Source organism: Myxocyprinus asiaticus, chromosome 11 (genome assembly GCF_019703515.2).
Source record: "Myxocyprinus asiaticus isolate MX2 ecotype Aquarium Trade chromosome 11, UBuf_Myxa_2, whole genome shotgun sequence".
Classification (NCBI taxonomy): domain Eukaryota; kingdom Metazoa; phylum Chordata; class Actinopteri; order Cypriniformes; family Catostomidae; genus Myxocyprinus; species Myxocyprinus asiaticus.
This window is the reverse complement of record NC_059354.1, coordinates 18,357,193-18,382,582: the sequence shown is the minus strand read 5'-3', so window position 1 is coordinate 18,382,582 and position 25,390 is coordinate 18,357,193. Positions and strand designations below refer to the sequence as shown.

The window sequence follows — 25,390 nt, the reverse complement described above, 5'->3', positions numbered from 1 at the left end:
GGTGGGGCCTCGCGGCAGGGCGGAGCCTGAGGTGCCACGCCGTTTCGTGGCCGTGCTGAGTTCAGGGACATTGAAGCACTTACCTGGCTCCTTGTGACCACCCCCGGAACAGCCTGGGATGGGGGAGGAAGAGGCCTGTCCTTGCCACAGCTGGGCGCGCAGGGGTGGGGAGACCGACGCTGGAGCGCCAAACCTGCCAAAATGGAATGGTGGATGGTGGTCGTGATGACGACCACTGTATGTGACCCAGGGAACAAGGAAACCGCTCTTTTGCTGAACTCTTGGGTACCGCAGCCACTTGGGCATGCGGCGAAATTAAATGAAAAGCAAACAAAAGATTCTCCTCCCAGCCTTCCACCGGGGGATGGAGTGGTCTGCTTACCAGCTCCAGAGCAGCGGGTTTCGTTGTCCCTGGGTCGCCCGTCTCAGGGGTGCTTCGAAGCTTTTCGTGGGTTCTTGGCGGCCGTCCGTGAGATGGGTGGTGTCTGCTTCCTGCGGTGGGCTGCACACCGGGGCCAGGCCACAGGGGCGGGCTGTGGCGGAGCCGGTGCAGTCACCGCAGGGGGACGCCCTTGGCAACGAGCAGACGGGATGCGGGATCTTGAGCCACGCCGGGGCAGGATGTGCCGGATAGCCTCCGTCTGCAGCTTCACCGCCGAGAACTGATGGGCAAAGTCCTCGACGGTGTCGCTGAACAGGCCAAACTGGGAAATGGGGGCGCCTTTTCGTGCCTTGTCAGCCTCTCCCATCTCGACCAGGTTGAGCCAAAGGTGGTGCTCCTGGACCACCAAGGTGGACATTGCCTGCCTGAGAGACCACGCCGTGACCTTCGTCGCCCGGAGGGTGAGGTCGGTTGCCGAGCGCAGCTCCTGCATCAATCATGGGGCAGAACTACCCTCATGCAGTTCCTTTAGCGCCTTGGCTTGGTGGACATGCAGGAGAGCCACGGCGTGCAGGGTGGAGGCGGCTTGTCCAGCAGCATCGTAGGCTTTGGCCGTCAGGGACAACGTAACCTACAGGCCTTTGATGGGAGCTTTGGGTGCCCACGCCAGGTGGCGGCGCTCTGCAGGCATAGGTGCACTGCGAGCGCCTTATCCACCGGGCGGATCACCGAATAGCTCTTGGCCGCCCCACCATAGAGGGTAGTGAGGGTGGGGGAGCTAAAAGATCGGGACCAGGCAGTAAAAGGTGCCTCCCACGACCTTATCAGCTCCTCGTGCACTTCTGGGAAGAAAGAAACTGGGGCAGGGCATGGCTGTGAGCAGTTCAGCGAGCTCAGGAACCAATCATCGAGCCGCAAGGGTTCAGGGGAGAGTGGAGGGTTCCACTCTAGCCCGACGATCATGGCTGCCGGGAAAGCATGTCCATCATCTCCACATCAACCTGTGACTGTGCGACCGTACCTGAGGGGGGGAGCCCAGCTGAGGCTTCCGCGTCCGATTGGATGAGCCCGCTCTCCGATGCTGCGCTCGAGAGCTCATCACCTTCGCAGGCTCCGAACAAGAAGTTGAAATCTCCGTGAGACGAGCCGGCGGACTCATCCGGAAGCCCAATCGGGGCAGACGGGCACGCTGGGGAATGGGAGGTCCATGGGGGGATACCCGGCAGAGGTGGTCCCATTGGGGCCCCCAAATCGCCCCCAGTGCTAGCCACGCTGGCCTCATACCCGTGGGTAGAAGGACCGAGGCAGGGAGCTGCTGGGGTGGCTTGCTTTCTTACGAAGGCAAGCCGCGACTGCATCGTTGCCATGGTCATGTTCTCGCAATGAGTACATGATCCATCCACAAATGCTGTCTCCGTTTGGGCTACGCCCCGACACGAAAGACAGCGATCGTGACCGTCAGAAGGTGAGAGATAACGACCGCAACCAGGAATAACACACAAACGGAAAGGCATCTTTAAAAAGACGCGTCTTTAAAAAGACGTTCCGTGTGTGCCGCTCTTTTAGAGAAATATGCTCTTTTTTAGAATATACTCTTTTATTTCTGCCGAAGCGCCCAGTGGCGTTCTCTGCAGTGCACCAGTGCAGAGGGGGGAGAAGCCACTGAAATACGCCGTCAGATCCAGCAGAGGTGAATGAACAGCCGTGGGAATTCAGCTCAGTGAGCATCGACCGTTCGGCTCCGAAGAGAAAATCTGAATGAGTGGTTGCATACCAGCTCCTTTTATACCCGTATGTTCGGGGGAGTGGTATCCAAACACCACTCGCCAATTTTCATTGGCCTTTGTTCAAAGACCAGTGGTGTTTCGGGCTCCCAAGAGTGACCCCTAGTGTCACTACATCGACACAACTTCGAGTAAGTGACAGATAGGGAACTTATATTTTCACTTCTTCAAAAAAGCCACCCTTTGCCTAGATTACAGCACTGCACACTTCTCTTAAACAACTTCATGACATATCCATCTGAGATGCTTTTTACACTTGTTGGTTGCTTTTCCTTCACTGTTCAGTCCAACTTATCCATTTCAAAAGATCTACAACTCCTGTACGTCAATATCGAATTAGAACTGACATATGTTTGAGTTTGAAATAAATGAGCATGCTTGTTATCTCTTCCCCCCTCAATTAATTCTTCTGATTGATATAACATCTGCCTGTATTTAGTTTGTTTTAATGGTTTACTGAACGTAAAGCCCATAGTCCTATGGCAGTTTGGTAGAAAATCTGATAATAATTACAAAGCATGACATGACTCAATAGTGTCTTTAACAACTGACATAAGAGGGACAAGCTGTAAATAGGATAAGACTGAACCATACTGCCCTGCTAAGACAAAACGCATTAACAATACAATTTGGCTCAATTGAGTTGTGACCGATATTGGGTCTCTCAGACAATGATCTGTCTTGTGACAGATAGATTTGACTCATCCATGCTCAGATTTAGAGAAAACAGAGTTAGACTATTTTGTAATCTATATTTGACTGTACAAACTTTGAAGCCTTTTTTTCTCAGATTCACTGTTGGTGTGCTTTTACTATGTTGGGCTTTGTGGGGCAGCATGTTAACTGTTGTAGACAAAATAAACAAATAAATCTGATAATCTGAAGTTAATCAAATTTTTCCCATTTATTATCCTTCCATAGAATTAAGTAATCTTGCATATAGGTATGTGATTTCACGCACCTGTGCAAGGTCCCCATGGCCCAGATTGGCAGGTGATGATCCAGGAGAGGAGCACACAGGCCAAAAGCGGCAGCTCCGACATCAGGGTCTCCACTCTTTCAGCTCCATTCACACACACTGATTCTCAAAGTCCAGTGACCATACTTCCATCCAGATGCCTCAAACAGGTTAAAATACAATAACCTCAGCAGTGAAAATCCAGAACACTCTGAGATGACGTGAGGATGTCCAGGAAAGTGTTGAGGTGTCACTTGAAAATGAAGGTCCTAATTAAACTTCAGTAAAGGCATCCAGATTAATACTGATGTTGTCATCTAATATTCTGTTCCCATTTTAATGGCCATCAGAATTCACATATAATCACTGGTTATTTAACAAAAATCATTTTACAAAATGCATTATTAAAATCCCAACTTCTCTTGATCAAAAGAGTCTATGACAACTCCATGACATCTTGCTACAAACTCTGAAGAACTTCCTCCTTGAAAAGTGTCCTGGCTGAGATCTCTCTGCTTTGCTGTGCATGATGGTGTGCTTTGAAAGGGGAGTGTAAACTTCACCTGTGAGTTATGAGCAGGAGATGTGTTTTACCCCTGCAGACATTTAAATAAGAATAAGTCAGCTGTAGAAAGGAGGGGTTAATGCTAAAGAGAGAGAAAGGTGGGGCAAGTGAAATGCACATGAGAGAAAGAGAAAGACAAGACTTTTCCCAACTTTTTCCCCTGCTTTTCTTATGTCTTAAAAGTATAATGTCGTGAGGAATTCCCCAGGTGTTGAACATGTGTGTGTCAGGTTGCCCTTGCTCTGAACTGCACTGCTGTTTGCGATATGTATGATGAGTGCACTACCCTGGGAATCCATTAAAGGAAAACTCCCTTCAGTCAATAGTTTTTTCACCTAGCTCTCAGCCCATCTCTTCCCATGTGGCTAGAGGAGTAAAAAAGATGGATATACAAATGTTTATAAGAAAATACCCTTTAAGACCCCTTGAAATTAAAAGTACAGTTTTGTGTCTTTTATTCCATGGCTAGTTTTGAAGCCATATATATGCTAGTGTAAAAAAACTGCCGGGTTAAAAATTACTATTGCTGGGTTATTTGGGAACCCAGTGCTGGGTAACTATTGGACACATGCTAGGTTATTTTGACTTGCTTGCTAGGGTATATACTATACATTAACCAGTGTGCTCTTTTTGTTGACACAGTGCTAGGTTATATTGAAGGTTATTTATTCTATTCTACAATAACAACAATACTCCTACTACTAATAATAATAATAAAAATGAGCTTGTGGAAGAATGTTTTTATATTAACCTCATGCAACCCCGCGTCCACATGTGTGGACCTTGTAATTTGGCTTTGCTATATGCAACGCATAATTTAAATGAATTAAAACCTACCGAATACTGTTCGCAAGACTCTGCACTGTCATTTAAGGGTTAAACTTCTGCCGAACCGCTTCACGTGACAACAGCATGACCTTGATTTCCAGGAAGCACTGCTACTGGCGCAGCGCCAACAAAAGTGCCCCTTGTAATAAACCTCTTTAAGTGTTTTGACTGAAACCTGTTTGGTTGTAAAGAGCAGTGTCTCCAGTTTAGTTTGATATGGCGCTTTAAAAAAATCAGTTCATTATTCGCATGTCAGCGTACTGATAAACATGATGTCCTCATATGTTGAAATTAGGACAGCGTACCCTCAAAAGTTGAAAAAACATGTTAGTTATTTTGAATATTGTTCAACATTAACACATCTGTGGGTCAATTCGCTTCATTTTATTAGAAATTTTGATATTGTTTTATTTTGTTATCACTGTACAATATGATTCTATTCATTAACATTAGTAAATGCATTCCTATATATTTACTATTCACTTTCACATTGAGAAAAAATTTATTCATGCAAAGCTGAACAATTTTGCTTTCAGAGGCTTAAAGGAATAGTTCACCCAAAAATGAAAATTTGCTGATAATTTGCTCACCCTCAGGCCATCCAAGATGTATCTGAGTTTCTTTCTCCATCAAAACAGAATTTAAGATTTTTAGGATTTCATTTCAGGCCTCCTCCTCTAAACAATGCAAGTGAATGTACTCCATTTTTTATATATATATATATATATATATATACAGGTGCATCTCAATAAATTAGAATGTCGTGGAAAAGTTCATTTATTTCAGTAATTCAACTCAAATTGTGAAACTCGTGTATTAAATAAATTCAATGCACACAGACTGAAGTAGTTTAAGTCTTTGGTTCTTTTAATTGTGATGATTTTGGCTCACATTTAACAAAAACCCACCAATTCACTATCTCAAAAAATTAGAATACATCATAAGAATTGTTGGCCTTCTGGAAAGTATGTTCATTTACTGTATATGTACTCAATACTTGGTAGGGGCTCCTTTTGCTTTAATTACTGCCTCAATTCGGCGTGGCATGGAGGTGATCAGTTTGTGGCACTGCTGAGGTGGTATGGAAGCCCAGGTTTCTTTGACAGTGGCCTTCAGCTCATCTGCATTTTTTGGTCTCTTGTTTCTCATTTTCCTCTTGACAATACCCCATAGATTCTCTATGGGGTTCAGGTCTGGTGAGTTTGCTGGCCAGTCAAGCACACCAACACCATGGTCATTTAACCAACTTTTGGTGCTTTTGGCAGTGTGGGCAAGTGCCAAATCCTGCTGGAAAATGAAATCAGCATCTTTAAAAAGCTGGTCAGCAGAAGGAAGCAAGAAGTGCTCCAAAATGTCTTGGTAAATGGGTGCAGTGACTTTAGTTTTCAAAAAACACAATGGACCAACACCAGCAGATGACATTGCACCCCAAATCATCACAGACTGTGGAAACCTAACACTGGACTTCAAGCAACTTAGGCTATGAGCTTCTCCACCCTTCCTCCAGACTCTAGGACCTTGGTTTCCAAATGAAATACAAAACTTGCTCTCATCTGAAAAGAGGACTTTGGACCACTGGGCAACAGTCCAGTTCTTCTTCTCCTTAGCCCAGGTAAGATGCCTCTGACGTTGTCTGTGGTTCAGGAGTGGCTTAACAAGAGGAATACGACAACTGTAGCCAAATTCCTTGACACATCTGTGTGTGGTGGCTCTTGATGCCTTGACCCCAGCCTCAGTCCATTCCTTGTGAAGTTCACCCAAATTCTTGAATCGATTTTGCTTGACAATCCTCATAAGGCTGCGGTTCTCTCGGTTGGTTGTGCATCTTTTTCTTCCACATTTTTTCCTTCCACTCAACTTTCTGTTAACATGATTGGATACAGCACTCTGTGAACAGCCAGCTTCTTTGGCAATGAATGTTTGTGGCTTACCCTCCTTGTGAAGGGTGTCAATGATTTTCTTCTGGACAACTGTCAGATCAGCAGTCTTCCCCATGATTGTGTAGCCTAGTGAACCAAACTGAGAGACCATTTTGAAGGCTCAGGAAACCTTTGCAGGTGTTTTGAGTTGATTAGCTGATTGGCATGTCAAAATATTCTAATTTTTTGAGATAGTGAATTGGTGGGTTTTTGTTAAATGTGAGCCAAAATCATCACAATTAAAAGAACCAAAGACTTAAACTACTTCAGTCTGTGTGCATTGAATTTATTTAATACACGAGTTTCACAATTTGAGTTGAATTACTGGAATAAATGAACTTTTCCACGACATTCTAATTTATTGAGATGCACCTGTATATATATATATATATATACTTTTTAACTACAAATGTTCGCTTCCGTACATCTCTGTGATGTGCGCTCATGAGAGGGATGACGTAAGCTTGTTGGTAAGGTCACGCGTCACGTGGAGGAGGAGGCAGGAAGCGCGTCATTGTTTACAATAGAAACTTGCACAGAGCACAGACCAAGTGCTGTTCACAAACCAAAACAGTCCAAAACAATTTCAAAACAATATAAAATAGAATAAATAATAATTTCCAAATAATTATTAAAAAAAAGACTTGTGTGCCTCCTCCTCCACATGACGTGTGACCTTACTAACGAGCTTATCCCTCTCATGAGCGCACATCACAGAAATGTACGGAAGCGAACATTTGTAGTTAAAAAGTATATAAGTATTGTTTTGTTTCTAAAAATAATCAATCGTTTGGGTTCAGAAGAACTTTATTTGTCGACTGGAGTCGTGTGGATTATTTTGATGCCTCTCAATATGCATTTTGGACTGTCAAAAAAATGTATGTACATGAGTACATTCACTTGCACTGTTTATAGGAGGAGGCCTGAAATGAAATCCTAAAAATCTTAAATTTTGTTTTGATGAAGAAAGAAACTCAGATACATCTTGGATGGCCTGAGGGTGAGTAAATTATCAGCAAATCTTCATTTTTGGGTGAACTATTCCGTTAACATGGAGTTAGGATGAAAATTACTTTTAATAAGAATTATTAATTGAGCTTTATAGAAAATCAGCTGTAATGTCTATAACGTCTCAAAAACATGAATAACCAACACTCCTGGAAACATAATAAACTATTTGATTAAAAAAATCTGACTTTCTATAGCTTGGTATTATTTAAAATTTCACAACTTATTCCCGCTGTCCACATATGTGGACACCAATTTTTAGGAAAACTAACTTTTTTTTGCTTGTTTTTTAGGTGCTACTAGTTACACATCAAAAAGGGAAATGGAAAATGCACACAGCAGTCATGCGGGGTTCTCAGGAGGTTATTAATTACTTATGAGTAAATCATGAGTTAATTATTGCTTATTCTTGTGAATATAACACATTTAAACTGCTCAAGTTGATTTAGCATTATTTTGTGGCCATGTGAAGTACAGAGTGTTCAGAATGTAGCCAAGGATACAGTATTTTCAAGGACAAAATTAGGGAGAAAATGATGAGGGAGTAAGGAGCTGTGTACGTGTGTGTGCGTGCGCGCTTGTGTGTGTGTCTCAAGGTAAACAGAAAAGTAAAAAGTGTGTGTGTGTGTAAACTTTGTTGGCCTTTTGATTTCTACTAAATGCTAAAGTATGTTTATTGATTACAAATAATACAAATATAAAACAATGAAAGGGTTCACTTTACAAAATTCCAAACACATGAATAAATATACAGTACATACATGAATATACACCCCCCAAAAAACAAAACACACAAAAAAACCACATACACACAGACACACACACACACACAAACAACGTATTGCTGGATTTTCTGTAACAGGCATCTCATATTCTACCTACTGCAAATTGTATAATGGAGTTCACAGTCTTGAGAAGAGTCGGATGTTCCAGTAAGAGCTATCCCATTCACCACCACGAAAAACTGTCCATCAATTCCAAGTTCTAAAATGATGGTGAAGGGTATTGCAATGGTTGGAAGAGATAAGGGACTTAGTCCCCAGAGAAACCTGCTGAGTGACAACAGTCCCACCAACTGTCCGGAACAGGTAGTGTTCAACAGCTGGCTATAAATGCAAGGGCTTTAAAACCCAGCTGATGGTAGTTTCTGCGGTGAACTGAATGAACCTGCAAGCAGGTTTTCAATGTGTTTCGCTTTCCCCCTTTGACATATCGTGGAACCGTTTCACGGCCTGTTTTGGTATATCACGGCCATTTGGAAAAGTCCCAGTTCTCCCGATGGCCTGTCCACCTCTGCTTTCGGGGCTCCATCTCTCCCCGGGCCCCAGTGCGGCTGCACTGGTGGTAGTTACACCACTGTCAGACACAGAAGTACATGTAATCCAGTACAAAAATGGATTTTACAGGTGTAAAAAACTACCTGTATAATATCAATAAAAGTCACAATTAACTATGCTCTTGATAATACTTAGGAGCAATTGGCTTGCTTTAAGTAAGGAATATAGTTGTCAATGGACCATTGAATGTTTGAAAATAATGCACACCCCGAGCATTATTACTCGATAACTTGTGCTCTGGGTAAAATATTACACTTGCATGTTGAAACCAAGAAACCCCACTGCTGGGTCAATGTCAGCGATTACTGACAAAATAGATAGGTTAAAATTCACAACCCAGCAAATGGGTAGAAAAAACAGCCCAGCATTTTTCAGAGTGCAGATATACACATTTAAAATTCACAGGGTTTCCAGGAAAGTGGACCAAAAATATTGATGACTCATCTTGGACTACACAGATTTTTGTCCAATCAAATGCTCTCTAGAACTAAAATATCCCTCCCTCTAATACCACCAGCAAGTAGCAATTCACAATTCATGCCTGTGACAAACCTAAAGCCTGCTGGATATTTAAAAAAAAGGGACAAGCCTATTGTGAAAGGATATTACGTGGCTATACACACCCCTCCCTCTCGTTATTGTCGCCCCACCTCTGTGGGCCATCCTTCAGCCAGGCTTACAATGGGAGTGGGCAGGAGAGAGGAGAGGTGCAAGTTAATAAGCCTCTTTTGGGCATGTGAATGAACTGATGTGAATAGATCCTCATCACAGCTGCCATTAAAACATAGGTGGGGCTGGCTTCTATCTCCTTGTGTGCTCACACTTCCATCCTCGCAGGTCCAGGAGCACAGTGGGGAGGGTACTGGCACGAGTTAGATGCGTTGTCAGAGATGACAAGGTGTTACACCCGACGGGCTAGCATTCTGGGCCACCTTCCCCTCCAGTGCCATGGCCCTTGGAAAGACAGGCCACCACAGAAGCCGCTGCACCTTGTGCCCCGGTACCCCAGAAGGGGAGCACGTTTGGCTGTCAGACCCCGCCCACATCCTGGACCATCTCATAGACACTCCCCCTTTCTACACAGAGCCCCGATTCACTACGAGGGTGCCAGATCCCCCTTTATTTTGGACACTTTTATTCCTCTTTTTGAACATTTTCTGTTGTTTATTATTTCAAATAAATGCCTCTCTGAGGCCTGATGCCACACCAACTATGTCTGTCTATTGCTCACCACACCACAATATATTGTGGCAGTTCCGAGGTGAAATGTCCACTGTGTAGCACTAGAAGACATTCCAATTTTCTCCCAAAGACATTTTGAGGTTTTGAAGGATAATGCTCTATCGAGTTTTAAACCAACAAAATCTACTTTCCTGCCCTAAACCCAAAAGCTAGGGTGTGTAATCCAGAGAGGCTAGCAGTTAGCAAGCTAGCTTTGAAAGCATAGAGCCCGCCCTCGCTACAGAGGTGTCTCCAAAGCCACGCCTCCTCTATCACATATGAACACACACACACACACACACACACACACAGACACACACACAGAGCAGAGTCTAAACGCCAGGAGGAGAGACATGTTGGTGGAATCGATCGCAACGGTTGTTTCCTTTTACCGGTGGTTCAGGAGGAACATAAGGTAGCTGCGGTTCGCCTTCCATTCTCGCGCTCGCTCTGCACAGCGTCAAGGAACCCACGCTGATGACGTGTTATAGTCTGTGCGAACAAGTTGCGCAGTAGTACGCAAATATAGATTGACAGACAGGAAGGACATCCTATCATTACATTCGGACCAAATGCAATGATTGGTCAATCATTTTTTTGTCCTGTCCCTTCCACAGAAAATATTTATATATATATATATATATATATATATATATATTTTTTTTTTTTTTTTTTTTTTTTTGTTACATTTAGACCACTTAAATTATTAATTGTTATCAGGATGTGAAGAGACTTTCAATCAGTATAACAAAAACAAATTCTGGAAAAGATTGCACACCCTAGCTTTAAGCCTAAACCTAATGAGTATTGTTTTAAAAAATAAATGTGACATGAAAGAGCAACCACATAATTTTGTAGTTCTTCTGTGACACTTTCGACTTGCATGCTCTTCAAGTACTCACACTCCGGTTCTTTTGTGCAACACTCTACCACTAAAATTTAAACTACCATTCAAATTAATTGACCTAAAACAAGCTTCTAAATATAGTTGGTTATGTAATGCAAATTTTAAAATGTACTGCCTTACAAGTCATGCTCTATAGTAAAAGTGTTTTGATTTGATAAGATAGTACTGAATGTGTTTGAAAGGTGTTAATGAACTGATTATCTGCCCTTTTACTCCTAATTTGTGTGAAAGGGTGTAAAAGTCATTGTTTTATCACCTCTAGAGTTAATTTCACAAGGAAACCACCGTATTACAGACAACAAGCCACATAAAAATAATTTTTCAAAAAATGTAGGTATAGCAATGTTTTTCTCAGACCAGGTTGCATTACATGATATCAATACAAATGACACATGTATTTGTGACTATTTGTTATGACATACTAATATAAATAACCTTAATAACCTCTAAGGACTGTGAATGACACATGAACACTGTAGCTATTTTATATTCATGATGAGGTGTGACTTCAACCGTCAAAAGGAATTTCAGACAGGTATGGCTACTTAAAGGGATAATTCAACCAAAATGGAAACTTCTCTCATCATTTACTCACCCTCATGCCATCCCAGACATGTATGACTTTCATTCTTCTGCAGAATACAAATGAAGATTTTTAGAAGAATATCTCAGCTCCACTTCATACAAGTGAATGGTGGCCAGGCCTTTGAAGCCCCAAAAAAGCAGCATATAAGTAATCCATAAACTCCAGTGGTTTAATCAATGTCTTCTGAAGTGATCCAGGTTTTGGGTGAGAACAGTCCAAAATATAGCTTCTTTTTCACTGTACACCTTGCCATTGCAGAGTCTAGGCACAATCATGATTTCAAGCTCGATTACACTTCCTATTTCTTGTGTTACAGGTCCCAGGCATAGGACCTGAGTGACAGGTACATTTTAGCCTGAGAAGGCTGAGAAATCAGGAGAAAAGAAGACAGACACAAATTACTGGCTTTTCTCAGACATGATTTTTCAGCATCTGAGGGCTGAAAGTTCGCATGCCACTAACATCTGTTAGCAGCACCTCCTTGTGCCTGCAGCAGTACTGACTCATTGAAAATACACAATTTACACTGACAACATAAAATTGGCTCAGGCAAATAAATAATTTTTTTCAATAATAATAAACACTCAATTTAAACAAAAATGTGACCATACATTTGTGTGTTGCATGCTCCCCAACAAAATAAAAAATGTCTCCTGACATAACATTATATTCATTAAGAAAATTCAACCTCAATCTCTTATCTCTTTTATTAATAACCAAACACTGGTATTGGTGGTGTGTGTGGAACTGTTTGAAATGGTGGTGGAATGTGGTAAGGTGCAATGAGGTTAGGTGGTAAGTGGTAAGGTGACATTCCCCAAAATGGTATCTGACCCATCCCATAAGCTCCTAAACTGTTTACTGTAGGATATGGCTGTACCGTAGGCTGACCTAACGTATGGTAAGTGAACATCTGGTCTGGCCGTCTATCATGTGTGGATCTCCTAACTTGGCCTGTGTGACTGTCAGTATTGGGGGTCAGGGTAGTTCTCCTTGAACTCCCTGCTCATTCAGAGCTGGCTAGACCGGAAGACTGATTACTCTCAACTTCTGACAGTTCTTGCTTCAGTAGTTAATGTTAATCTTGTGTTGAAGCAGTTAACGTGTTTGGCTTGCTGTCCATATACTGGAGGGCTTGGAGCTCGAGACTCGACTCGAGTCATGATAACCCCCCCCCCCCCCACCGGACTTTACTTATTTAAATAATGGATCTAGAGAATGGGTGGAGGTGGGATGTCAGGAGAGTTGTCACAGGAAGCAGGAAAGCAGCGGCTTATATACTCCTGCTCGTGGGCTGTGATTTGTCAGATTAAAATTAACATGCTCCTCCCGAACCTCTGTTAATTAATTCCATTTCAGTAATTTGTATATTAATGTAATCTTGTGTTGAAGCAGTAAACGTATTTGGCTTGAAAAAGGCATTAAGATGAAAGAGCAGTACCATGACTATGGCAGGAAGTATTTAGGACAGCAAGCCAGCAACAATTCTATTTGGTAAATTGGCTTGGCGGATGCTTTTGAATTGTTTTTCCCCAAAAAAATTTTTACAGAGGGAGTGCTTTAAGCATTTGTTTGAAGGTGCATTCTTGTACGATTGCTGGTTGAGTGGGATACGCTGTGATTCAAACGAGAGACCACCACAGGGAAGGTGAAAATGAGAGTTGGCTCATGCTGCATTCGAAAGGGAGGGCTCACACTGCGATTCAAACAGGAGACTGTTCTAAGAGAGAGAGGTTTAGCTCACGGCATTTGAACGGGTAAGCCCAGCAAGCAGTCGAACGGGGAAGGTGAGAATGAGAGTTGGCTCGCACTGTGTTCGAAAGGGAGGGCTCACACTGTGATTCGAATGGGAGACTGCTCTATAAAGAGAGAGCGCTCACAGCATTTGAATGGGTAAGCCCAGCAAGCAGTCGAACGGGGAAAGTGAGCACTAGGTGGTTGTGCTGCATTCGAAAGGGAGGGCTCACACTGCGATTCGAACGGGAGACTGCTCTGTAGAGAGAGAGCGCTCACGGCATTCGAACAGGTAAGTCCAGCAAGCAATCGAACGGGGAAAACGAGAACGAGAGGAATGGGGCTTGTTTACAGGGGTAGCCTCACTCAATAGACTACACATAGATAGGGAAATATGGTGCTTTGAGAAGAGGTGGTGACTGCTATCTCCTGTGATGCTAGCTGCAGCTGCTGAGAAGTGAAGACAAAAAGGCTTCGGCGGAAGCATGGTAAAAAATGCTGCTGCGGCAGTAGAGTAAAGTGGGGCTCCTGAAGGAGCGGAGTTTAAAGCACTGCTGCAGCAGTGGATTGAGTATTTGGGGGCATAGTGAAGGAGCTCCTGTGGGAGCGCTGCTGTGTTTCCATTGCTGTAGATGCACTTCTATGAAAGTATGGAACTTAGACATTGAAAGCGCCTGTGGAGAAAATATTAACAACTGTGTACACACAATTGGTATGGGTGGGGCACTGTTGCTGTGGTATCGAGTAGGGCACAAAAGACTTCATTAGATTTATTAACACCTGTAATGGAAGCAAAGTTTAGTTTGTACTTACCTGTAGTGGAGCAAATGGTTAGTTAGGAATACGTAAATGTATTACATTTATATACGTCTGTAAGGGAAGCAAAAGGTTAGTTATGTTAAAAGTGTCAATTATGTTCATATGCAGCTTTGAGGAAAGCAAAAGTTTAGTTAAGAATACAACTTTATTACATTTGTCATGGCAGGGCACTGTTGCTATGTTATTAAGGAGGGCACAAAAGACTTCATTAGAATCCTCAACACCTGTAAGGGAAGCAAAGGTTTGTTTGTACTTACCTGTAGGGGGAGCAAATATTAGTTAGGAATATGTACCTTTATATACAATTACATTTATATGCAGCTTTGAGGGAAGCGAAAGGTTAGTTAAGAATACAACTTTATTATGTTTGTTATGGCAAGGCACTGCTGCAGCAGTATCAAAATGCGAAAGGGGTGATGCTGTGGCATAATTGAGAGTATGCGGGCAATGCTGCGGCAGTATCGAGCGTGGGCAGGCGCTGCAGCACATTATCTGGTAGGGCACTGTGCCTGTAGTATCAAATAGGGCACACATAGTTTATCACATTTAGGCACACCTTACTGTGTGTCGGGCTCATTTCGACCATGAGCAAAGAACATGCCAATGCCACGGTTAATGGGAAAAGCTAAAAGGCTCTTATTTATTTATCAGATTACTGCACCACCACTACACTCGAACAGGAGAGCTCACAGGATGAATGACATGAAATCTCACACTGCATTCGAATGGGAGAGCCCACACTGCGATTCGAATGGGAGAGCCTGCAACCAATGCACTGAGGCTCACACTGCATTCAAATGGGAGAACCCACACTGCAATTCGATGCGAAAGCCTGCATAGCGTTCGAACGGGAGGGCCCACAGTGCATTCGAATGGTGGGTGGCGCAGAGTAAAGAATCTTGCTGAATTGTGGTTTGTGATGGGTATATATTTATAAGCTGTGCCCCTCGAGTTTTAATAAGAGGAAACATAAGAAGAAACAGGAAACATGATTGCAGTGTTGTGGGAGATTTAGTGGCAAGGCCTGAAAGGTTCCGCAGTTGTGGCACATGGAAAAAAACACATTTGTGCTGTTTTGCGGTGTGGTGGAAGTTTGTCGCATGGTCCGAAGGACACCGCAGTTGTGGCACCTGTACAGCACATTTGCGCTGCTTTGCGGTGTGGTGGGAGTTTTTTGCATGGTCCGAAGGACACCGCATTTGCGGCACCTGTACAGCACATTTGCGCTACTTTGTGGTGTGGTGGGAATTTGTCGCATGGTCGAAGGACACCGCAGTTGCGGCACCTGTACAGCACGTTTGCGCTGCTTAGGGATGTTTTGAGCTGAAGGCAGAAGCACTGCAGTTGTGCTTTCTTAACTAAAATGGTTGCCATTTTTGGCTCCTTGGTAGGTAATGGTGAAGTCTTGGAAAGACACCTAAATAGAGAAAGTGAGAGGTAAACCTGCATACAATTCAGTGACAGGAATTTAAATGGTCTCTCGCAGAGACCTGCTGGAAGTAATACTGGTGAGACCCTGCGGAAGGCGCAATTTCAGACGTTGCTGTAGAAAAGATAAAATAATAATATTTAGGTGAAACTTTAGGAGGAAAAAAAAGTGCTAGGGAATCATAAACAATGTGAAAAAAATAGCATGAAATGATCTGAAAAATAAGAGCTTTGGCTCTGTACTGCATGCAGATATGCATGGACTTGCAATCAACATTGAAGGATTCACTTTAGGCCATTCACTGCTTAGGAGTATGACTGTCACCTGTAGTACAATATACTTCTTGCATAGGAAATGCATCGCATAGCAATAGGTGTGAATTATCTAGGAGTGCACTGAGGTGCAGCTCAACACTGCATACAGAAATGCAGAAGACATGTTCTGGGCTCTGTACTGCATGCAGATATTCAGGAGAAATGGACTTGCAATCATTACTGAAGGATACACTTGTGGTCATTTGCTCCTTAGGATTATGACTGCCCCCTGCTGTACAATATACGTCAATATACGTCAATAATGCTGAGAGGAAGCGAGACACATTGCAGAATGATTATGAATGAGTTGGAACGCGGCGCATGATCTGCCTCTTGTGGAGCCGAATTCGGCTCGTGTCTGTTCGGACAGAGGCTGTGTATAACTGCAGTGTGCTGTGGAATGGTCAGAGCGGGTGCTGCGTGGCAGCAAGCTTGCATTAAAATATCTGTGATGGTTTGAAAATAATTTGTCATTAGATTAACGGTCGATTGAAGGGAGTTCTGTGTTGCATGATGCCCCTGTGTTCAGAATGAAATAAATCACGCTCCGAAGGGCACTTTGGAGGGAGAAACAATCGTGATATTCATGTTAGAAGATGACGAACAATCGCTGAATAGAGCACGCCCTCTAAACAAGCTGTGGTGTGGTAATGAGGCTGACAGGCATCACCTGTGCGACAGATCCTGATTAAACATGCTGGGGCTGAAATGTTGGTTGGATTGAATAGTTAATCTTTGTTTCTTTCACTTTCAAATAAAATTTCATTCTAATGGCATGAAGCCAGAACGGCGCCCGTTGGCAGAGGCAGCTGGCACTGCTTTCCGGGTGGAAAGTTTAGATAAGAGAACATATGAGCAGTCGTAGAGAGCTGTTTCACATTTTAAAAGTGCAGGAGCAGCCAGTTTGCGGCAGCAACTTCGCGCTATAAACTGCTTCGTCGAATGGAGCATAGAAAGACAGACAGGGTAAAAAATAAAAAATAAAAAATACAAAAAATTATATATATATATATAACACTTAACATGGTAGCCGTCAATACTGCTAAAAACAAAGAGCTGCTGTGGCAGCTTCTGTTGAATAACGAGGCTCTTTGGATGGAAGAGCTGTTCTGGTGGAGCCAAATGCTTTGAGGGAAGTTGCAGCCGATGATCTGTCTGCCTGGGTCTGTTTGTGGGAAATGGGCGGGGCCAGATGCCGGAAAGACTCTCATGTCAGGAGAGTTGTCACAGGAAGCAGGAAAGCAGCGGCTTATATACTCCTGCTCGTGGGCTGTGATTTGTCAGATTAAAATTAACATGCTCCTCCTGAACCTCTGTTAATTAACTCCATTCTGTAGAAGGATACTCCAGTCCTTGTCTCTCTTCAGGTTCATCAGATTGACAGTGTTGTTCTGCAGGTGCCTCTGTAAAGGTAGGTTGCCTTTCCTTTATAGGTTTTTCACAGGGTCATTGTCGCGAAGGGTCGCAGGAAGGTATGTTACAGGTAGGATGATTGCAGGTAAGTTCAGGGTCATACAATTGGTTACTTGGCATTCGAGGCCAGTAGTAATGCTCATAACCAGGGCCGTAGCAAGGTAATCTGGGCCCCCTGACTGTATATTGCTCTGAGCCCTTTTCCTATTAAAACTTACAGTTTAGAATTTGTTGTGGGGCCCTCTGGACCTTTGGGCCCCTAGAATCGTTACCACCTTTCACCCCACTAGCTACAGCCCTGCTTGTAACGCTCACCTCCATCAGTATCTGTGTCACTGTCTTGTGCTTGTTTGTCTTGTTGATTTGTCTGTTTATGCTTTCTAATCTTTTTAGGTGCTGTTGTTGGAACATCAACAGGTAGGTCATTGACTTGGTGCAAAATATTTCAGTGTAGGACTCTAGATTTTGAACAGTCTGTCTCAGCTACCACTCTGTACACTGGACTGTCATTCACTTGTTTTCACAGTGTAGACTGTCTTCTCATGGTATGACCTCAGTTTTCCTGGTCCTCCCCTCTCACTTAGATTTCTCACGAGTACTCGGTCGCCAGGCTGAAGGACAACTTCTTTCCCGTGTTGGTCATAGTACTTCTTCCCATGTGCGCTTGAGTTTTTGCTGTTTTCAGAAGCAATTCGTATGCCTTTGTCATTTGCTCAGCCCATTTCTCTGCATATCCTCTTGGAGTCTTATTTCCCTCTTCAGGCATTAGCCTGAACAACAGATCAATTGCCAAGTGTGGATGATGTCCATACAGTACTGTAATTAATAGGGTGAGTATCCTGTTGCTTTGTGTCTTGTGAAATTTTAAGCATGGACAATCTGAGGTAGGTGTTCCTTCTATCTTTCTATTTCATTTTCTTCCAATGTCCTCAGCACCTGTAACAATGTCCTGTTGAACTGTTTGCCTGGATTGCCCTGCGGATGATATGGGGAAGTCCTAGAGTGGCCCATTCCAGCAAGTTGTTGAAGTGTCTTGAAAAGCCTGTTCTCAAACTCTCAACCTTGGTCGTGGTGAATTTTGGCCAGAAAAGCAAACCGGGGGATAAAATTATTAAATATCCTCTCTGCTGCTGTTTTTCCTGACTTATTTTTGGTCGCATAGGATTGAGCAAACCTTGTAAAGTAATCTACAACAACAAGAATTTACTCATAGCCACCTTTGCTACCTTCCAGATGCAGATAATCAATAGACAGAAGCTCGAGGGGTGAACTTGTGGTTATGCTACCCATAGGAGCTCTTGTGTGTAAGACTTACCTTCTCATGAATGGCCAATAGAACCTTTCTCTTGCAAGGCTAAGGACCCTTTCTATGCAAATATTGCCCATGTTGTCATATAGGTGTTTGAAGGCTGTTTGTTTGTATTGGGCAGGCATAATGAATTGCTGTCTGTGTGCTGTCTTACGATATAAGAGTCCTCCTTCCAGGTGCAGTTTTCTCCAATCATGCATGAGCTTTTTTGACAGCACCTCTGGCTCCTTGTCTCATATTGCTTGTAAGGGTTTTATTGGACTCCTTCAGCTGGATCATTTCGGAAATAGCTGGGTCAGTTATCTGTGCTTTTCTCAACTCATCAGGGTCTATCTCTTCCAGGCATTCCCAGGTACTGTATTCAGGTGAGTTGTTCTGTGATAGGTTGAGGACTGTGACCCAGGCAACATCTTGTCACTCAGCAGCTCTACTCCCTTCCCATGTGGCCTTGACTGCTTCGCTGGATAGTTCTTCCCTGCATTCTGTGATGTATTTATTTATATCACGTGGAAATCTGGAGAGTGTGTCGGCATCCACATTTACCCTTCCAGGTTGATACTTTGTCAAATCTGAAGTCTGAGAGCTCTCTGACCCATCCATAGCCCACTGCATTAAGTTTAGCTGTGCTTATGATGTACGTCAGGGGGTTATTATCTGTGTAGACTGTGAAGTGGGGTGCATAGTACAAGTAGTCCCTAAACTTCTCGCAGATAGCCCACTTTAGTGCGAGGAACTCCAGTTTCCCAGAATGGAGTCTGAAATTTAGTTCGGCAGGTGTAAGAGTCCTTGACCCATATCCGATTACTTGCCGCTGATACAGAACAGCACTCCTTACTCTGAGGCATCTGTGTGGAGAGTAAAAGGCAGGTCAAAGTCGGGATAGGCAAGGACTGGCGGAGTAGTTAATGCATCAACCAGTCTACACAAAGTTATTTGGTGTTCTTCGGTCCACTCTACTGGCATCCGAGATGGTAACTGGACACTTTTTCCTCCTCCTCTCTTTGTTCTTTCTTGGAATGTTTCTGTTGTGCTCTTCTTCACTTGCAATAGGTCGTAGATGGGCTTGGTGATTCGATAGAAGTCCTGAACATATGAGCGATGCAGGAAACCCAGCATTTTGCGGAACTCTCCAACAGTGGTAGGTGTTTTAGTTCTCAATGCATGGTCTGCATCTACCATTCAAAAGTTTAGGGTCACTTACTCATTCTTTATTTTTTATTTTTTTTTCACATTTTAGAATAATAGTAAAGTCATCACAACTATGGAATAATAGAAATGGAAATATGGGAATTATGTTGTGACTAAAAAAAATCCAAAATAAATCAAAACTATGTTATATTTTAGCATCTTCAAAATGGCCACACTTTGCCTAGATTTTGCAGAAATGTACTCTTGGCATTTTCTCAACCAACTTCTTGAGGTATCACCCTGGGATGCTTTTTAAACAGTATTGAGGGAGTTCCCAATTATGTTGGGCACTTAGTGGCTGCTTTTCTTAATTATTCAGCCCAAGTCATCCATTTAAAAAAAAAATTTAAGCACAATTTAGTTTTGTAATTAAATAAATTAATATGTTGGCACAGTTATATTTTTATCTACAAAACAAATTTCAAACATTTAAGCATACACCTTCAAATCAAAAGGTTTTTAAGATCATGAGAAACTTTTCAGGCAAGTGACCCCAAACTTTTGAACGGTAGTGTAGGTCTTTCGGATCAATGCAAACTCTGTTGGCAGAGACTATTCATCCAACATAATGCACTTCCTTTTTAAACATCTCACACTTGGTCAGTCTCAGTTTAACGGCATGTCGCTGGAGTGCTCGTAGTACTTTTTGAAGTCCTTCAACATGTCCATCAAATGTTTTGGCATAACACAGGACGTCATCTAGGTACGGGATGCAGCATACGTCTCTCAATGATTGGTAATTTGGACTTGACAATCCACCCCCTTGCAAGAAGATCCTGTATGTATTCTTTTACTTCTTTGTACAGGGGCTTCGGAACTGAGGTGTATGATCGCTGAAGAGGGATATCATCTGTGAGACTTATGGTCATTTGTAAGTTTGGATTGCAGCCCACATCTTCATCATTACGTGCAAATGCCAGTGATTCTTCATAGAAAAATTGCCTTGCTAAGCTTTGTTGTTCCCCTGACAAGTGACTTACATCCACTGGTGGATCCCATCGTAATGTGGCATCAGTTCTGTTGCTGCTAAGGTCTTCAAGGGTTTCGGCACTGTTGACTTCAACACTGTCTAGTTCAACTTGCTGGTTTGTCTCTATGTTTTTTGCAATCGGCTGTATACTCCAGAGTGCAGTTCGCCGAGGCAGGGTAACATCATGGCTTGTGTGATTTCCTATTGGGACTTTGATTAATGGGCTTTGTACTTTACAGACTTCCAACAGACCATCTCCCAGGTCAAGCTGATCAAGCTGTTGGTTTTTTTGGTTGGATTCAAACAGGATAACTGGGTCTGACAGGTCAAAGTCCACAGGCACTTTACATCTGACATGTGTCACCTGTCCTGGAGGAATAAGAACATCCTGACATTCTACTTTAATAGTAGAGTGAGGGACAGTCTGAGGGCTTCGGGTCTGTATGAAGTTCACAATTACACTTGCTTGGTCATCTTCTATTTCCATCACTCTAATAAGCAGTTCAGTGATAATAGACAGGATCTTTGTTGCACTTGTCTGTCTCTTAACCAGCTGTTCAATGACGTTGAAACCAAGCAGGGGTTTCTAGGGGTCGGCAACCTTTTTGACATGGAGTGCCATTTTTATTTTCCTGGTCAATAGCTGTGCCGACCCTAAACCCCATTTTAATCATTTATTTTTCATTACAAATGATATTATCAGCATAGAGTTTGAGTGAAAAATTTGTGCAAAAACCCGATGATTATGATATAATCATGATCCTGCATATGAATTTTCACAGGGCACCTTGTGAAAGTGCTTTTTATATTTTGTCAAATTTTTCAAAATCACACAGAGGGGTAATCACTAGCACGCAAGCAACAGTGAAAGAGGAGCAGGCTATTTTATTTATAAGAAGTTTTTCGCACTTGCATTCCAATCTACATCTTCATGTAATCCTTCCTCGTGATCACGCAGCATGTCTTCATCAGCTGAATGGGAGTGTGGCGAGACTCGCACTGCGTGTGCAAGCCATTCGCGCATCACAAACTATTTAGCCCTTTTCTGTGAATCACACCTGCTAAATCCTAAAACTTTATTTCCAGGTTTAATGTATATTTTGAATAGACTCAGATTTTTGAACCCCACGATGTGGGTTTATGTTATCTCTTTTAATTGTTTAATGTAATTTTGAGTGTGACTATGGTTTAAGGAGGGTGTATGCTGGGTTGGAAACCTCAAGGATTAATAGTGGTGTTTTCCTTATTACATCACATGTTGTTCTGTAAGCAAAAAAGGAACAAATGAAACATGGAATGTAGGCTGTCATCCATGCAGTCTGACCGAAGCCAAGCGGGCGTGTTTACTCTCGTGATTAACTGAAAATGAAGTGCTGCTGGCTCGTGATAAGGGAACGGCTTGCACGTGAGTCTGTTGGGTATACTGCAGTCTCATCACATTTTAACTTTTTGTTTAGCCTCCCACTTAGCTGATGAAAACACACTGCGTGATCATGAGGAAGGATTACATCAAGATGAAGACTGGAATGCAGGTGCGGAATTTATATAAATAAATAGTCTATTCCTTTCTTGCCATTGCTGGCATGCCAGTGATTACTCCGCATGCTAATGCCAGCATGCGTGCCATAGGTTGCCGACCCCTGCTTTAGGGAGTCGATGATATTAGTCAGAGCTTCAACTTAGGCACTCAGTTCCTGAATTGGTTTTGTTTTGCTCTTTTTCTGAGGTTTTAAGCTTTGTTCACCTCCATCTGACTCAGAGTCAAGCTGTGCACTGTGGGCATGGGTTGACCTCCACTGTTTGGTGTGGCCCAATCTGCACTGATATTCACTTTCCTCATTTGAGAACTTGTTCATCTATTTCAACAGTGCTTCATCAGTTACAGCCTGGTTAGAGAATAGGGGCTTCAACTCACTTCTAATGTCACTGTATTTTGGAAGAAGTCTTTGTTAAATTGTGCGTAAAAACACATTCTGAACAGTGCGTGGCTCATACTCAATGTTTGTGCTGCTCTGTCTTGGAGCAAACATTACCTTTTGTTTGAGTCCCATGACCTGATACAGAAACTGTTGCGGGGTCTCACGCTGTCTGGTACTCATCAGCTTTTGGAAAAGCTTCCATTTTCAGCTCAGTCATAGTTAGATCATCTTTGTTAAAGAGCATATCTTTTAATTGTACTGGTTTAATTATGCGCAGAACCGCTTGAATTATCTCACTGTCTGTGTGGTTTGCTTTGAGACCTTCGTCACTTTGCTTGCACAAACTATTGTAACCAGTGTCCAAAGTGCTGTCACCTACCTGACTCCCGTGTACTTTGAATTCCTTGCACTGTAAGTAAGATAAGTCTCTCATGTACATCATGGCATCTGTCTTGGTGTGTGGTAAGTATTTGGTGTGAGGTAAGTGCTTTGCATTTTGTGTTTTGTCCTGATCTGTGAAAGGGGTGGCTTTTCTATTTTGCAAACTGAAGGTGAAATTTTGTACTCTAACAGCTTCCTACCTAATTTCTCATAGCTAGAGAGTAGCTTTTGATACTCCAGAAACTGTGTCTGCATCTACACCCGCAGATGTGGATGATGGAAATGTCTGCATGTGTGTGGTTGCTGACAGTGTCTGTGTATGTGCAGCTGGCGAGGGTATTCGTGGAAGCACATCAATTTCAAGTAAATTAGATACAGGCTGGTCAGTTACATGATTTCTACATGATTTTGGATGAGCTCATCAATAGTGTCTTTCAAATACAGTAACTGTGCATACCCTTCATCTTCCAAATCAGTTTAAGTGTTCTTATGCATGTAGGAAGAAATGAAATTGAAACAACTTTCCTCATCATCCCTAGAGACGGTGGAGGAATCTAGACCCAAAGATGGTGTGATGCTATCAGCAATTTGGAAGAGTTCATCAGCAGTCAGTGTGTGAAGGCTTTTCTTGATTTTCCACATCAGTCTTTTTCTTTTGTTGTCCATCTTGCTCAATTCCAGACACCTTGGATTTGAAGTTATGTACAACTTCACGGTCAATCCTTTCTCTCGTCTGCAACCTTGCTCAGTCCCAGAAACCTTTGAACATGCTGTGATGTACTCCCTCTCAGCCAGGTCCCCTCTATCTCTCTGGTCACCTGCAGCTGCTTCGGATGCACACACGCAACCCCGCTGTGTTGGTCATGGGCCTTGCTTTTGTGGAAGTATGGACTTTAGATAAGTCTTGCAGTCTGGACATGGATTTCTTTGGAACCTCCAAAAATCTGTTACAGGTCCTAGGCATAGGACCTGAGTGACAGATAATTTTTTGCCTGAGAAATCAGGAAAAAAGAAGACATACACAAATTAGTGGTTTTCTCAGTCGTGGTAACGATTGCCAAGGAGACTACTGTCAATATTTATAGTGAAAAAGGAGTTTGGTCAAAACCAACTGGATCACTTCAGAAGACATTGATTGAACCACTGGAGTTTGATGGATTATTTTCATGCTGACTTGATCTCCTTTTTGGAGCTTCAAAGGCCTGGCCACTATTCACTTGCATTGTATGGACTGATGGAGCTGAAATGCTCTTCTAAACTTCTAAAAATCTTCATTTGTGTTCTGCAGAAGACAGGAAGTCAAACACTTCTGGGATGGCATGCGGGTGAGTAAATGATGAGAGAATTTTAAGTTTTGTGTGAACTATCCCTTTAAGACATTAAAATATTTTAAAGTCTGGTTGCTGCTTTGTAACGTGTCATACAGCAGTAACATTATAGTTACTGTCCAGGATGACTTACAAATGCAGAGAATTATAGAGGATTAAGCCCTGATGCTGCACAAATTACGTTATATAAAAATTGTACTTCAAAGCACTGTGGCAATAACAACAAGCTCCCTCTTTTCACCTGTGCCATATTTTGTCTTCAGTCTCAATGTCTTCAAAAAGTCTCAAAAGCTTCTCAGGCTTATCTGAAAATCTGTCATGGATTCTGAAGGTGTAAAAAAGACTTATATAACACTTAGAGGAAACAAGAGAAGAACCCACTGTGGCTTCACTGTTGAACATTGTTATTTATTTATGTATTTTTATATATATATTTTTTTTGTTAATGTAAAATACTGAAGAGATGGTATAATAAAAATCATCCACTCTGTACTGCATCAGAAATTGACTTAAAAAATATTAATCAACAATTAAAGGAGAATAAAACAGAGAGGGTATAAGAGAAAAAGACATACAAATAAAATAAACAGAGAAGATAAGCTTCTGATGGAACATGATTACAGGATAAAGAGGAAGTGGAAATGGAAGTTATATATAGTGAATGGAATAGGCATGGAAAGCTACTGAAGAGCTCCAAACATAAGGGAAAATGAGCTTTCAGGGCTGATATTTATCTGCTATATCTATGCTGATGTTGGCTGCAAAACTCCACACTGTTTTTGTAAAGTGATGCCAAAGATCATTTGTGTAATATGTAGTATGGGCACACCTCTGCCATGTAAACATATGAACATATGTTATATAATTTTTAGTCAGAGGAGTTAGACCTTAAATAACTACTGACAGGAAACTTACAAATGAGAAACAAGCAACACACAGTTATTTTTTTACTATTTTTTAAAACGTTGAACTGAGAAGAGTTGAACTGCTCTGACTCATTGTTTCTCTCTCTTTGGGGGTGATGCAGCACTTACATTTTGTTTTTGTTTCATTATCAGCAAGAGGAAGAATCCTGGCATGTTTGGGCAAGA

General features: G+C 42.4%; 1 protein-coding gene across 1 annotated transcript in view; it reads right to left on the bottom strand.

The window, feature by feature from the left end:
- Positions 1-3,209, bottom strand: part of LOC127447867 (thrombospondin-type laminin G domain and EAR repeat-containing protein-like) — a 28,220-nt gene extending 25,011 nt beyond the window's left edge. The window contains exon 1 of the mRNA XM_051710021.1: positions 3,128-3,209. Within this exon, the coding sequence (XP_051565981.1) occupies positions 3,128-3,209 (82 nt within the window). The remainder of the gene's footprint in view (positions 1-3,127) is intronic.
- Between the last annotated feature and the right edge of the window lie 22,181 nt (positions 3,210-25,390).